A 13,739-nucleotide genomic window follows, 5' to 3' on the forward strand; every position below is an offset into this window, starting at 1 on the left:
GGGTCACACACATGGTAAATAGCTGTTGTGTTTCAGCCCAGCATTTCAACAGCAGCAAACAATTCCGGTAAAACATGTTATACTCCACCAAGGAGTCATGTTGAGTGAAGGTGTGAACTGAAGTCCAGACAGCTGCTCTTCAAATCTCTGAGACTGGAATGCCTCTTAGATAAGCTGCTCAGGCTGCCTGAGCTCTGGTGGAATAGGCCTTAATTTGCGTATGTGGGTCCGTCTATGCTATTGTATGCAAGTTCTACTGCAGTCTGAAACCCCTTTAGACAGTCTTTGAGAGGACACAGGCTGACCTTTCATGCTGGTAGCAGAGGCCAGAAACAGTTTAGGAGAATTTCTGAATGGTCTCATTCAAGACAAATAGTGGGCGAGAGTCCTGATAACATCTAAGGTTTGGAGTCTGGCTTCCCCTTGACTAGTATAAGGCTTGGGAAAAATAACTGGCAGGATCACTTGATTCAGGTGAAATCCAGAGACAGCTTTAGGTAAGAATTTTGAGTGAGGGCTTAATGTCACCTTGTCCTTTTAGAATGCTGTATATGGGGTGGGGGGTGGGGGGCAGGGTCCTGCCATGGAGGTTTGGATCTCTCCTATTCTTTCTTAGGCACTAGGTCTATGTCTACACTACCACTTGTGTCAGCAAAACTTACGTCACTCACAGCGCTAGGTTGGGGAGAGACCTTCTGCGGGGGTGGGTTTTTTCATGCCAATGGGAGAGCTTCTCTCCTGTTGGCATAATGCATCTTCACCACACACAATGAAGTGGTGCAGTTGCACCAGTACAGCTGCGCCGCTACAATGCTGTAAGTGTAGACATGCCCCAAGAAAGCTGTCTTCACAAAAAGGTGGTACAAAGAACAGATTGCTAAAGGTTCAAGGGCAGGGCCCTTTCATGCTGATGATACTACACTGAGGTCTCAGATGGGTGAAGTCTCAGACTACTGGAAAGACATGAATGAGGCCTTTGAGAAATCTAGGAACCAGTGGGTGTGACTTTTGGTTGGATGATGAGAGGAAATAGCTTCCAAATGGACTCTTATAGAGCTAGAGAGTCAAAAACACTTGAGAGCTAGCAAGTAATCTAGAATACATACTATTGGAGTCACTAAAGGTGGCAGGTGCTTCTGGGGACTGCACAATGTTGACAAATTTGTGTAACTTCTCCTGCACTATGCCTACTGGAATTTCAGGGTACTGGTCACCGGAAAAGCTTTTGGAGGATCTGGCAGTCATCTGACTGGGTTGGAAAAGCTGGGGTGATGGCCTCATCAAATGATACTGCCACTGGTATAAGGTGGACAGCCACCATCATCCTGCTCTGTGTCCTAGTCCCGACGTTGAGAAGTATGGTGGACCTTTTTGATGTCCCAAGAGGTCAAGGAGACCCACTTTTTGGAGGCAGGAGCACCTGCTGAAGTCTTTCTTCTTGGTGACATCCCCCAAAGGGCCCCCAATGACCATGAATGAATTGGACAGGTTTGGTATTGTTGGCCACGGAGATTAACAGGAGAGGGGCTCGTCACACATCTCCTGATGTCCCCTTCTGAAAAAGTATCCTCTGGACTCACTGTTGGAGTAATTTGGCTCATAGCCAGGAGAGTGTGGTAAGTACATGGGCAACATGTCTCCACTTTGCTATGACGCAGAGGAGGAGAAAATACATTTCCTCCATAGGCTGGGCCATCCTTCTTGGAGTTCTAGAGGATCCTGAAGTGTCCCGTGCAGGAACTGAGGTGGCTGATACAGGCAGATGGCACCGGTACTAGGAATTTCTTTACAACGCCCAGCAATGATGACTCTGGTTGTTCGGTTACTTCCAAGTCACGCAATACCGTGAATCTTCCTGGTACCAAGAAAGTCAGTTCTAGGAGTGTTTCCCTCAACATTGGCTGGTTGCATGGTAGGTGTAGTGGATGAGGGCACAGAGCACTCCAATATTAGGTGCTAGTATAGAAAGAGGTACACGTTGGCTCCTGACGGGCTGGTGTCTGGTGACCAATCAGTGCTCAGGTGTCAGTCAGCAGTACCTGATCTGGGCCTCAAAATGCCTGCCATTCTAGTTGGTGCTAGTAAGAGAGAGGTTCATTTCTTATCACTCTGAGCAGTGCTCTTCCCTCCCTCTCTCCTCAGAAGATTGCATTGAGAAGGGTTTGGAGGCTCTTGACAATTCCATAAACATATAAAGTCTGGAGCTTGTGGTGGTCCTGGGGCTAACAGAAGCAGTAGCAGACACGATCTGGTCCAGTTTCTTCCTCATATGGCACAGAAGATGCATTCAGAGATCTTTTCACAAGGAAAAATGTTTTTTGGAAGGATTCCCTCACTTTGTGTGTCCTTTTTTAAAAAAGGCAATAAACTAAGCACTTAAGTGCTATATATACTTCACTGAGGCAGAAGCAGCATTTTGATTCTCCATCACTGATATGAACAGCTGCCTTGCAGGAGGGATTTAGACTCTGCCATGTTTTGGGAACTGCGGGGTCCAGTACCCATGCACTCCTGAAGCTGGAGATCTTGTCTTTGTATTTTTAATTTGCCAACACACAAATAAAAAAGGAATACCATACTAAGGAATACTAAACTCAAAACTAGAGAACACTTGTAGAAAGACATGGATGCTGAAAGAGTTCCGTCTCACTGTCACCGGGAGGCAAGAAGAAGTGATGGACAGTTGTGGCCGTCTGCCCTTTATACCCTTGGCTACAAAACACCAGAGGGCATGTGGGGTGTAGATGCAGTCCCAAATGGACAAAATAATCCAATCTCACGTGCATGAGGTGCAAGTGCACTGCTAAAAGTGGAATACAAATGGACAATCCCTTGAAGAAAAGTTAGTAATGTAGCTTAAATGGAAACAAGAGCAGAAAGGTAGGAGGAATTAAGTTATGCAGGACTTTGATGGCAAGAACGAGAAGCTCGAGGTTGATTTAAACAAATCTATAGCTTGTAAGCTACATTTTAGGCACAGTAATTATGACAGCACCCAAAGGTGCTGATCAGGACACTGTACAAACTAAGGGATAGACACGGCTCCTATCACAAAGAATTTATGGTATAAGGACTACTAAATGCAGTACTTAAAATAAAGAGACCACTGAATTCATTTTAAAAATCTTTATGTGAATATAAAATAATATTTTCCAGAGAAAGAATAAAACCAGAGTTTAAAAATTAGTGCAATTTTTTTTTCCAGTTCTATGTGATAACACAGTCTTTACGTTTGTTTTAAAAACAGAAAATTTAGACATTGATACACAGTAAACCTCAAACCTGGCAGAACGAGTGGAAACAAAAGTAAAAGATTTGGGAAAGTTACTTTATTAGACATCATTAACTAAGTAGCATTTATTTAAAAAAAATTCCTAATCTATGACTGCTTAAATAAAACATTAGTATTGCTTTTACTAGTTGTCACCAAGTAAATGCTTATGATAGAAAACAGAATACTTTTGCATATTTCTCATTAAGAAAAAAATCAATATTAGGTGAAATTTTCATTAATTTCACTGAATGTATCTTAATCTCTTAAAATATAGGTGTGTTAAAGCTGCCTGATACACCTAGGAATGACAGAAATCTAATAATCCAAAATTAGGATTATTAATGGGAACCACCAGAACAGCCATATTTCAACCAAAGGGGCAGAGTTAATCCCATACAAATATCTTATTACAAATTAAATTAAATGGTCTCACACCAAGTGAAATCTCTATCCCCAAAACCATCCATGAAACAACGCTCTAGTAATTTACAACATTTGCAAAGGGGATTTTTTCTTTCATCATTGGATCTATATTACCAGCTTTATTAGAAAGTTACTTCTTTCCAACATTATTAGCTGTACTGGAGAAATACAGCAGGAATCAATTATCTCATTTAATAATCTGTGTGCATTTATAGCTGTGACATCTGAACACAACATAAATTAGATTTATCACGAGACAGCCAATAGCCCTAGTCTCTGGATCACCCCAATTGTCCACACTAAGTAAATCTGGGAAACAATACCAGTTGTACATAGCTCAGTAATTTGTAGCTAAATAATTCAACACTTTTCTAAAGAGTGTGCCATCAATAAAGATTCTCAAAACATGCTCAATATAAAGGTTAATCCTACTGCATTTTTTATTATACCACCTTAAAACGAGTGGAAATGAATAGTAGATGAATGGCTCGTGATCAAATACTGAGGTCTGTTGATCAATTCCTCACTCGCAGGTGGAGGTCCAAATTTAACCAGACCTGTGAAAATAGTTCTTCTACAACTTCTAACTAGTCCTGAACAGATGGTAAAGAAGTGACATACTGCTTTACCAGTTCCAATAATTCTAAGTAAAATTTTATCTGACAGCTAAATACATAGTGATGGCCATCCCAGAAACACCTCATACAGATAATCCTTCTCTGAAAATCCAAGCTGTCCTTGAGTAACCACTAAAATGCTTACTGCTACTTAGCTGACACAGCCTCAGCTAAGTAAAAGGGATCATATTCCTTATTCAAGTTCTTTGGACCTGGTGTCTGCAGTTTTGAGAAGGGTTGGTGAAAGGGTTCTATTCCTACTAGCACCTGACTTGCGATATTGACACTGCAACACTAATGTGATAACATATGACAGAATCCATTAGGACTATATTCTAGGTGAGTGCTTTCAAAAGGAAGCCGAAGAATTACCGTGTTTGTGAAATCGCATTTACAGGGAAAAACACCTATTCAATGATATTAGTGATAATTCTGTTCCACATTTCACAAAGAACATACTAAAATACCAAACCTTTTAAACATAAGAGTCATGCTAAGACATCTGCAAAAGTTGCCTTCCCACCCACCCACCCATTTCAATCAAATAGTAGGCAATCAAAGCTTAGAAACATACAAAAACACAATCCAGCAATATCAATGCATCACTAAGAGTCATCAACAGAAGCACAGAATTCTGCAGGACAGAACTTGAAAGACAAAATAACAATAATTCAATTAGAATATTTATTACAAATAAGTGTAGTATACGGTTAGATTTCAGCTCTCTCTATTGATAAACATTTTAGGAGGAAATCAAATTGAATGCTGATATTTATAATACTGTAAAGAGAGCAAAACACTTTTTTAAAGAAACACAAACTGAACGAGTGGACAGACTTTTCCTGTGGAATCATGCAGGAGGTCCATTTCCAGAATGATCAGGACCTTAGGGCAGCAAGAGATCAAAAGAGAAGCCTTATTTAGAGGCTTGTGAAGTATCTAATGAAATGCAAAGCTACTCAAAATTCATATTTCATTACAAACTCAAAAAGACCTAATTTTGAATTTTGCAAGCAAAATTGAGTCCAGCTTTCAAATTAATATGGCTTTAATATTGAAAAGATACACACATTCTTTTAATCCAAGCACGTGATGTTTACTATACTATAGGTATGGTAGCCTCACATCTTTACCTTAGTTTGCTAGATTAGGTTTCTTTTAAGTCTGCTGTGACTTTATTCACTGTGTTATTTTACTATTGATGTGACAGACTGGTCTAGTCAGTTTATAAAGATCATGGAAAATTCAAAAAATCTTTTTTAAAGGTGCTTTTTTGTAAGTTTTTGATGTGAAAATAGCCATTTTGTAAACAAATGTCAACTGAAGTGTTGTATGGATAGGTGTGAAACAAATTTTTATTAAAGCTACTGTTAAAATGATTTAATAAACAGGTTTAAGGAAAGAGTATCTATACATCTGGGTATAATGCTTAAATTATCCCAAAGTACAAAGTTTGGTTTAGAAGTCATAAAATACAGATAGTACATAATCTGCAATATCCCAAATTACATTTAATAAATTTAATGATACAGATAAATTTCACACCAATCCATCTAGCTATGTTCATCTTCCGAGATCTGGGATACCGGATGTCTTGTACCTTTATCTTTTCCATGCCAAACAATCTATGTTACTAACCATGCGCAAAGATCTCTCCATTAGCCTGTCTGCTTGATGTGATTAGTTCACAGTAATTAAAGAAAATATATAAAAACCTGAGGAATGAGAGAGTGATTTTTATGCGCAAAGCTGTTTAACTGAATAAATAGTAGGGATTTCTCCCCTCCCAAAGACTGTAATAAAAATTATATAATACAACTACATTTTAGAAGTGTTGTTTTTTTAAAAAACATTATTGACTACTACATTAATTCAAACAGACAGACTTTTTGGCTTTAGTGAATTCAGCACGTTAAAGACAGGTTTTCCTTAAGTATATACACAAATTTAAACAAATTAAGTAGTTACCATTTTAAGTAGATTGAAACTTTCTGCTTCTTGATTGAGATAGTGATATATCTTCTGTCTTAAAAGTTAAGTCCTGAAGTCACTAAACAGTTTTGGAATGCCAAAATTCTCTTGATTCACAAATGCATCATTTTAAAACTATGGACTCTTCTAGCCAAAGGACTGATTTTTCTTTATGTTATAAAGATCCAGCAAATATACCTAGTGTTATCAATTTTCTGATGTTTTCCAAAAATTGTTCTTCTGTTAAAAAAAATCAGTCAATTCCAGACTAAAAATATTAAATATAATATATATTGCCAATTTTTTGTATTTATATACAATATACTATGAAGACAAATATAAATCTTTAAAGCTGTGCTTGTAAACACATACTTCAGTTATTCAAATCTACTTCCATCTAGGTGCTGCTTTTTAGAAAAGGTTGCTGGCGCAACAGTCTTTAGTAGACTAAGAGTGCTGATGATTTTTAGAAACCATTCACCAAATTAATTTACCATTGTGTATTCAATAAGTTTTGATGTTAAAATAGCTGAAGCCCAGCATCACAACCTCTTCCTCGGTCAGGTAGTTACAATGGAAGCCACAAAATATTTTAAGGACACTTTAGTGTAAACGTTTCCTTTGTGGTTTAATCCGATGTTGCATTAGGTACTTTAATAGAGAGATTCCGTCTGGCGTTGGTGACATGTCGTTGCTGTGCTAGGAAAGAGCGTCCAGGAGGGCATGACCCAGGGTCTTTGCAGGTACTGCTACCCACCAGTCTGGATTCCATACTGAGCTTCTGGAAAGCCAGGCTCTGTGAAGAAATAAAATAAGCGAATGAGACATCTTTTTCACATCATCAAAAGTAGCTGGAATTTTGCATTGCATGTCCCAGTCCCGTTTCCCACTCCCTGCCCCATCCCTGGCTTTCAGTCAAGTTTCTTTCTCCTCATCACTCCCAGTCTTCTTGTCCCAATCCACTTCTTTCTTTTCCCTAGCCACATGGAGGAACTGTGAGGGTCTTGAGCATGCTCAGTGAAGACAGAATCTTAAGCAGCTAAAATCTCTGAACTCTGAAGTCTTCTCTATGAGCACATGGGCATTGAAACATTTCAAAGGCTTATAACTTAGCCAAATTTGAGTGGATTTTCACGGAGACAGCAAAAGGCATATTCCCTAACGCAAAGGCCACCCCTGTGCCAAAGTTCAAGATCCTGCTCCAAAGCATGGGGGTACCAGAGGTTCTCAGAGGAAAAAGTCTTTTTTTTGGGGGGGGTGGGGGGGTTACATTGCAAAACAGAATAATAGAAATGTAGGGCTGGAAAGGACCTTGAGAAATTAGTTATCAAGTTGAGCCCCCTGCGCTGAGGCAGGACCGAGTACACCTAGACCATCCCTCACTGGTGTTTGTCCAACCTCTTCTTAAAAACCTCCAGTGATGGGGATTCCACAACCACCTTTGGAAGCCTACTCCAGTACGTAACTACCCTTATAGTTAGATAGTTTTTTTCCTAATATCTAACCTAAATCTCCCTTGCTGCAGATTAAGCCCATTACTTCTTGTCCTGCCTTCAGTGGACATGGAAAACAATTGATCACCATCCTCTTTACAACAGCCCTAAACATATTTGAAGACTTATCAGTTCCTCCTTCAGTTGTCTTTTCTCAAGACTAAAATGCCCAGCTTTTTTAACCTTTCTTCACAGATCAGGTTTTCTAAACTTTTTATCATTTTTTGTTGCTCTCCTCTGGACTCTCTTCAATTTGTTCACCTCTTGCCTAAAGTGTGGTGCCCAGAACTGGACACGGTACTCCTGCTGAGGCCTCACCAGTGCCAAATAGAAAGGGACAATTACCTCCCATGTCATACATATGACACTCTGGTTAATACACTTCAGAATGTTATTAGCACTTCAGAATGATATTTTGCAATTCCTAATTTGTTGACTCCTATTCAATTTGTGATCCACTGTAACACTCATATTTTTCTGTAGTTCTATTGCCTAGCAAGTTACTCTGCATTTTGTAGTTGTGCATTTGATTTTTCCTCCTTAATTGTAGTTCTTTGTACTTGTCTTTACTAAATTTAATCTTGTAAATTTCAGAGCAATTCTTGAATTTGTCAAGGTGGTTTTGAATTCTAATCCTGTCCTCCTAAATGCTTGCAATCCCCACAGCTTGGTGTCATCTGCAGATTTTATAAGCATACTCTCCACTCAATTATCCAAGTCATTAATGAAAATACTGACTAATACCAGAGCCAGGACTGATCCCTGTGGAACCCCGCTAGATTCACCCTCTCAGTTTGACAGCAAACCATTGATAACCACTCTGAGTATGGTCTCTCAACCAGTTGTGCAACCTTATAGTAATTTCATCTACACCATATTCCCTAGTTTGCTTATGAAAACATCAGTGGGACTGTGACAAAAGCCTTGCTAAAAATCAAGATGTAGCACATCTTCTGCATCTCCCCCCATCAACAAAGCCAGTAACCCTGCCAAAGGAGGAAATTAGGTAGGTGTGGCATGATTTGTTCTTGACAAAGTCATGCTGGCTATTCCTTATAATCCTATTTTCCCCTAGGTGCTTACAAACTGATTGCATAATAATTTGTTCCAAAATCTTTCCAGGTATCAATTTAGGGTGTCTGGTCTATAATTCCCTGGGTCATCTTTGTTCCCCTTTTTAAAAATAGCTACTATGTTTGCCCTTCTCCAGTCCTCTCCAGACCTCACCTGTTCGCCATGAATTCTCAAAGAGAATTGCTAACGGTTCAGAGATTGATTCAGCTAGTTCCTTAAGTTCTCTAGGATGAATTTAATCAGGTCCAGCCCACTTGAATACGTCTAACTTATCTAAATATGCTTTAACCCGTTTCCCTATTTTGGCTTGCATTCCCTTTCCCCTTGTTGTTAATATTGTTTGTGTTGAGTATTTCGATACCATTAACCCTTTTAGGGAAGACTGAAGCAAAATATTTTTCCGTAACTTTGTTCTTACAAATGGCTGAACTGTTTTGGCTGAAAAAAACTTTCCAAAACCAATTCAGCCTGATGCAGACACCCAGTATGCAGAATTTGAGTTAAAGTTTGGCAGATAACAAAAAAAACTTGTTAAGCAACTGAAAATACAAGTTTCTAATGGGAAGTGTCAGGCAACCTTAATACTAGGCGGTGCTAATAGCCCCACCTATCATATATGTTATTGTTTTAGAAAGAGGCTATTTTAGCCTTCATCCTTGATGTCTGTGCAAAGATAACTGTAGAGAAATGGGTTTTTCCTCCCATAGGTAACCAAATTTGTAACACATCTAAAAAAGGTAATCCAGGTCTCAAAATCACCTCAGTAGTATTCAATGAAACAGGCTTTAAGTATGGAACAGATCAAGATGGCAAGAAAATTATAGTTTCAAATTGTTTATAAGCTCATCCTGAGTACTTCTGACTTTTAAGTTACCATACTGACAGACGAGTGGATTGTTTCGACCTACCTTGTTATACCATGCAGATACAATTAGCTTTTCTTCATAATCACGCAACTTGGCAATCTTACATTCACTCTAGAGAGAAAGATAAACAGATTTAAAAATAGACAAGGGAATCTTAACTACACAAAAGTTCTGAAAAGTGTAGATAATTATAAAAACTTTATCAGAGTCCACTTTCCTTAGAGGACTTGACTGAGATAAACACATACAGTAGTGTGATAGACAAATACTGCAACTAAAACAGTGTAAACAATTATATGGATTTTCAAAAGTGGCTATCAAAGTGATGAAATTGTTTATTATTATAATAGACTATTGCAAGAAAAGGAACCACTCCTTACCAAGACAGACGGATAAAAATTTTAAATAATGCATCACTGTAAAAAGGAAACCTTTTTGTGGATATATAATCAAGAGTATGTTCAGTGCAAATATTTCAGAAAGTCATAATTCCATTGCATTAGCAGCCATAAATGAGCAATTATCCCCACTGATTTAATAATCTAGGGTCCTAGTCTACTGTCAGTACACAGAAAAGTCAATGGGAATTTTGAGTGCATAACAAATGCAGGATCAGGCCCTTAAAGATTTAAAAACTGTTTAGAAATGTTATATTTACCCAAGTAGCTTTCACTAGGAACAGCATTTTTAGTATAACCTGTGTAATATTTTAGTGTCTCTAATATTATTATAATAACTCTATATCAAAATACATAACTCATTACATGTAACAGACTAAATTATACTTAAAAAGTCATATTTTCCATTCAACAATGCATGGTATTATACAGATTTCCAATTACCATAGTGCACTGGTAGCACTATAGTTAAACTACAGTTTACTTTAAACTCTCTGAGATGTTTTAAATTCATACACATTACTTTTCATAAGGAATAAAACACTTAACCTTAAAAATAAACACCTTTTATAATATTATATATGTGAACAGTCTTGACAGATTCACCTCAGGACAGAATGTCAGCAAATCAAGGTCAAATCTCTGTGCTTGATAGGTTGAGCAGTTCGAGTAATAGAAAGGCAATTGAATCAAAGAGACTTTGCAGTGTCTCACACACAAGTGAGATTTCCACTTAGGACATACAATAGGATTTTAAAAAGAAAAACAAGAAGAGATATAAGTTTTACCTCCAGTGCTTCAATTTTTTTGTCTCTCTCTATTAGCTGCTTTCTCAGCAACATAATTTCTGCTGATGCTGGATTTAGTTTGGGGTCTAAGGTTTTTATCACCTGTATAAAGAAAATGAATATATTATGCTTGATGTTTCATCTTCAACAACCTCACATCTCAGCTGGAAATAAAACATGCAACAGTGAAATCCAAATGAAGGACACAAGTATGACAGAAGATGCCAATTAATAAGGAAGCGTTAATAACAGCTTTTCATATTTGGGATTACATTCTACACTATGCTGCATGCAAGTTACAATAACCAAGGAATTTGGCCTAAAAATGTGAGATAAAACCACTTTTAATACAGGATATTTGAGAAGCCTGTCAGCATCACTGATTCATAGAGGTGGGATGATGGGGAGGGGAGAGAAGAGAGACTTTATTTATATTGAAATGTACCACTCACATTTCTTGCTTTCTCCAGGTACATTTTATATCTTTCTTCCATTGCTTTCATGTCTTCATCTTTTTTACGCAAAGCTGCCTCCAGCTCATCAATCTTTTGAGCTATTTAGAAAAAAAAACATTTTAAAAACACCAAAATGACAGGGACTAGGTATTTTTAAAGCTTCATCAATATTCTACTTGTATTACTCCTGGGGGAATTCTGCACCACTGTGTAATGCAGAATTTTGCGGAAATTAACGTTTTTTGCACAGAATTTTCTTTCTCCCACAGAAATGGGCTGTAGTGCTGCTGGTTGCCACTAGGGGCTGCTGGACCCAGCAGAGCCCAGCTCACACATTGAAGACACTGCCAGAGGGAGGGGGAGAGAGAGCTAAAGGGTTCGCCGCATGCCCTGAGGGAAGGAGAGGGCTGCGCACAGGAAACTCTGTGCAAGCCCCAGAAGGAGCATCAGGCTGTTTCTCCCTCTGGATCCTGGGGCTCTAAGGGGTAGAGGGACGGGTGTCTGGGCTGGGGGGACTCCCCCACAGCTGGGCTCTGAGGGGGAGGTGGTGCGGGTATCTGGGCTGGGCTCTGGGAGTTAGGGGGTTCGGGTGTATTGGCTGGGGGGGGGGGTTGCAGCTTGGCTCTGGGGGGGAAGGGTGTGTGAGTGTCTGTCCCTCCCCCCAGTTGGGCTCTGGGGGAGATGGGGGCAGAGAAGCAGGAACTGTGTTGTCGTAGGGGTTTCTTTAACTCTTCACTCCTGGGGGAAATTTTGTGTGTCTGTATTGTTACAGACGTACTTGCTGATAGGTACTTTGAAATAAATTACCGAAATAACTGAAACTGGCATGATTGTGTAGTGTTATTTGAACAAATACAATTTGCAGAATTTTAAAATAGTCTGCACAGAATTTTTATTTTTTTGGCGCAGAATTCCCCCAGGAGCACTGTATTTATGATGTAATGCGTTAGGCTCCTGAAGAGTTCTAGGCCATATCAATATTTCAGTATAATTTAGAGAGAGACAAATGATAGAGCAGGTGAGAAGTTATTTCCAAGAAATTATTTATATTTCGTTAGCACTAAAGGACCGAAGACTGAAGTCCCATTGTAATGGAGACACACACACACACACACACACACACACACACACACACACACACTCTCTCTCTCTCTCTTCTTTTTCTGTTTCAAGTTTACTTTACTTTTCCAAGTTAAACTGGTATGAAAATGGTATCTCGTGCATGGAGGCAATTATGACTACAGAGGTACTTTCAGGAGCAAATATTATGTAACCTCATGCAGATACTTACAGTTCTGATTTGCATCTGGCTGAAGCTCTGCAAAAAGTGCCTCTTTTTTCTGTAACTCATCATGGACTTCATTCAGTTTTTCCCTATGGATTCAGAGATTTGATCCAGAGGTTAGGTTAATGCAGGGGTGAGTAAACTTTTTGGCCTGAGGGCCACATCGGGGTTCCGAAACTGTATGGAGGGCCGGGTAGGGAAGGCTGTGCCTCTCCAAACAGCCTGGCCTCTGCCCCCTCCCCACCCCCCTCAGAACCCCCGACCCATCCAACCCCCCTGCTCCTTGTCCCCTGACCGCCCCCTCCCAGGACCCCCGTCCCTATCCACCCCCCCCAGAACCCCACCCCCTATCCAACCCCCCCGATCCCCTGTCCCCTGACTGCCCCAACCCCATCCACATCCCCACCCCCTGACAGGCTCCCTGGGACTCCCACGCCTATCCAACCACCCCTTGCTCCCTGTCCCGACTGCCCCCCGGGACCTCCTGCCCCTTATCCCACCCCCCCCCCACTCCCCACCCCCTTACCATGCCGCTCAGAGCAGCAGCACTGGCAGCCGCACTGCCCAGCTGGAGCCAGACATGCTGCCGCGCTGCCTGGCAGGAGCTCGTAGCCCCGCCGCCCAGAGCGCTGGTGGCAGGGTGAGCTGAGGCTGCGGGGGAGGGAGGACAGCAGGGGAGGGCCCGGGGGCTAGCCTCCCCAGCCGGGAGCTCAAGGGCCAGGCAGGACGCGGGCCATAGTTTGCCCACCTCTGGGTTAATGCTTGCATTTCACACTCTAGTAACTGAAAACTTGTATGAAAATTCTTCAGTGTGATGATAAATATATTGAAAAATAATACAGGTAAAAGGTTTGTTGTTGTTGAAATATCAAACTATTCTCTCAATTGAAAATAAAAAAAAGTATTAAAAAAAGTGAAAAAAGTCACCACCTCTGAGCTGAGAGACTTGGAAAAAGGCATATTTAACTCCAAACTTAAACAAGAGCACACTATCCTCCTCTGGAAAGGGACTATAGAGGTTGAAAGGAGTTCTTTCAGGAAGCTGAGGGGGCTGTGGCAGCGACCAAAAAAAAAAAAAAAAAAATCATGGTTATG

The 13,739-nt window shown here is 40.1% G+C and overlaps 1 protein-coding gene across 1 annotated transcript in view; it reads right to left on the bottom strand.

Annotated features, from left to right (window-relative positions):
- Positions 1 to 603: 603 nt before the first annotated feature.
- Positions 604 to 13,739, bottom strand: part of HOOK1 (hook microtubule tethering protein 1) — a 62,068-nt gene continuing 48,932 nt past the window's right edge. Inside the window, exons 18-22 of the mRNA XM_026651703.2 lie at positions 12,651 to 12,733; positions 11,357 to 11,457; positions 10,905 to 11,006; positions 9,761 to 9,829; positions 604 to 7,081 (exon numbers count right to left, since the gene is read on the bottom strand). Of these exons, the coding sequence (XP_026507488.1) occupies positions 6,914 to 7,081; positions 9,761 to 9,829; positions 10,905 to 11,006; positions 11,357 to 11,457; positions 12,651 to 12,733 (523 nt within the window). The 3' untranslated portion in view covers positions 604 to 6,913. The remainder of the gene's footprint in view (positions 7,082 to 9,760; positions 9,830 to 10,904; positions 11,007 to 11,356; positions 11,458 to 12,650; positions 12,734 to 13,739) is intronic.

This window comes from Terrapene carolina, unplaced genomic scaffold (genome assembly GCF_002925995.2).
Source record: "Terrapene carolina triunguis isolate 2854851 unplaced genomic scaffold, T_m_triunguis-2.0 Scaffold101, whole genome shotgun sequence".
Taxonomy (NCBI): Eukaryota; Metazoa; Chordata; order Testudines; family Emydidae; genus Terrapene; species Terrapene triunguis.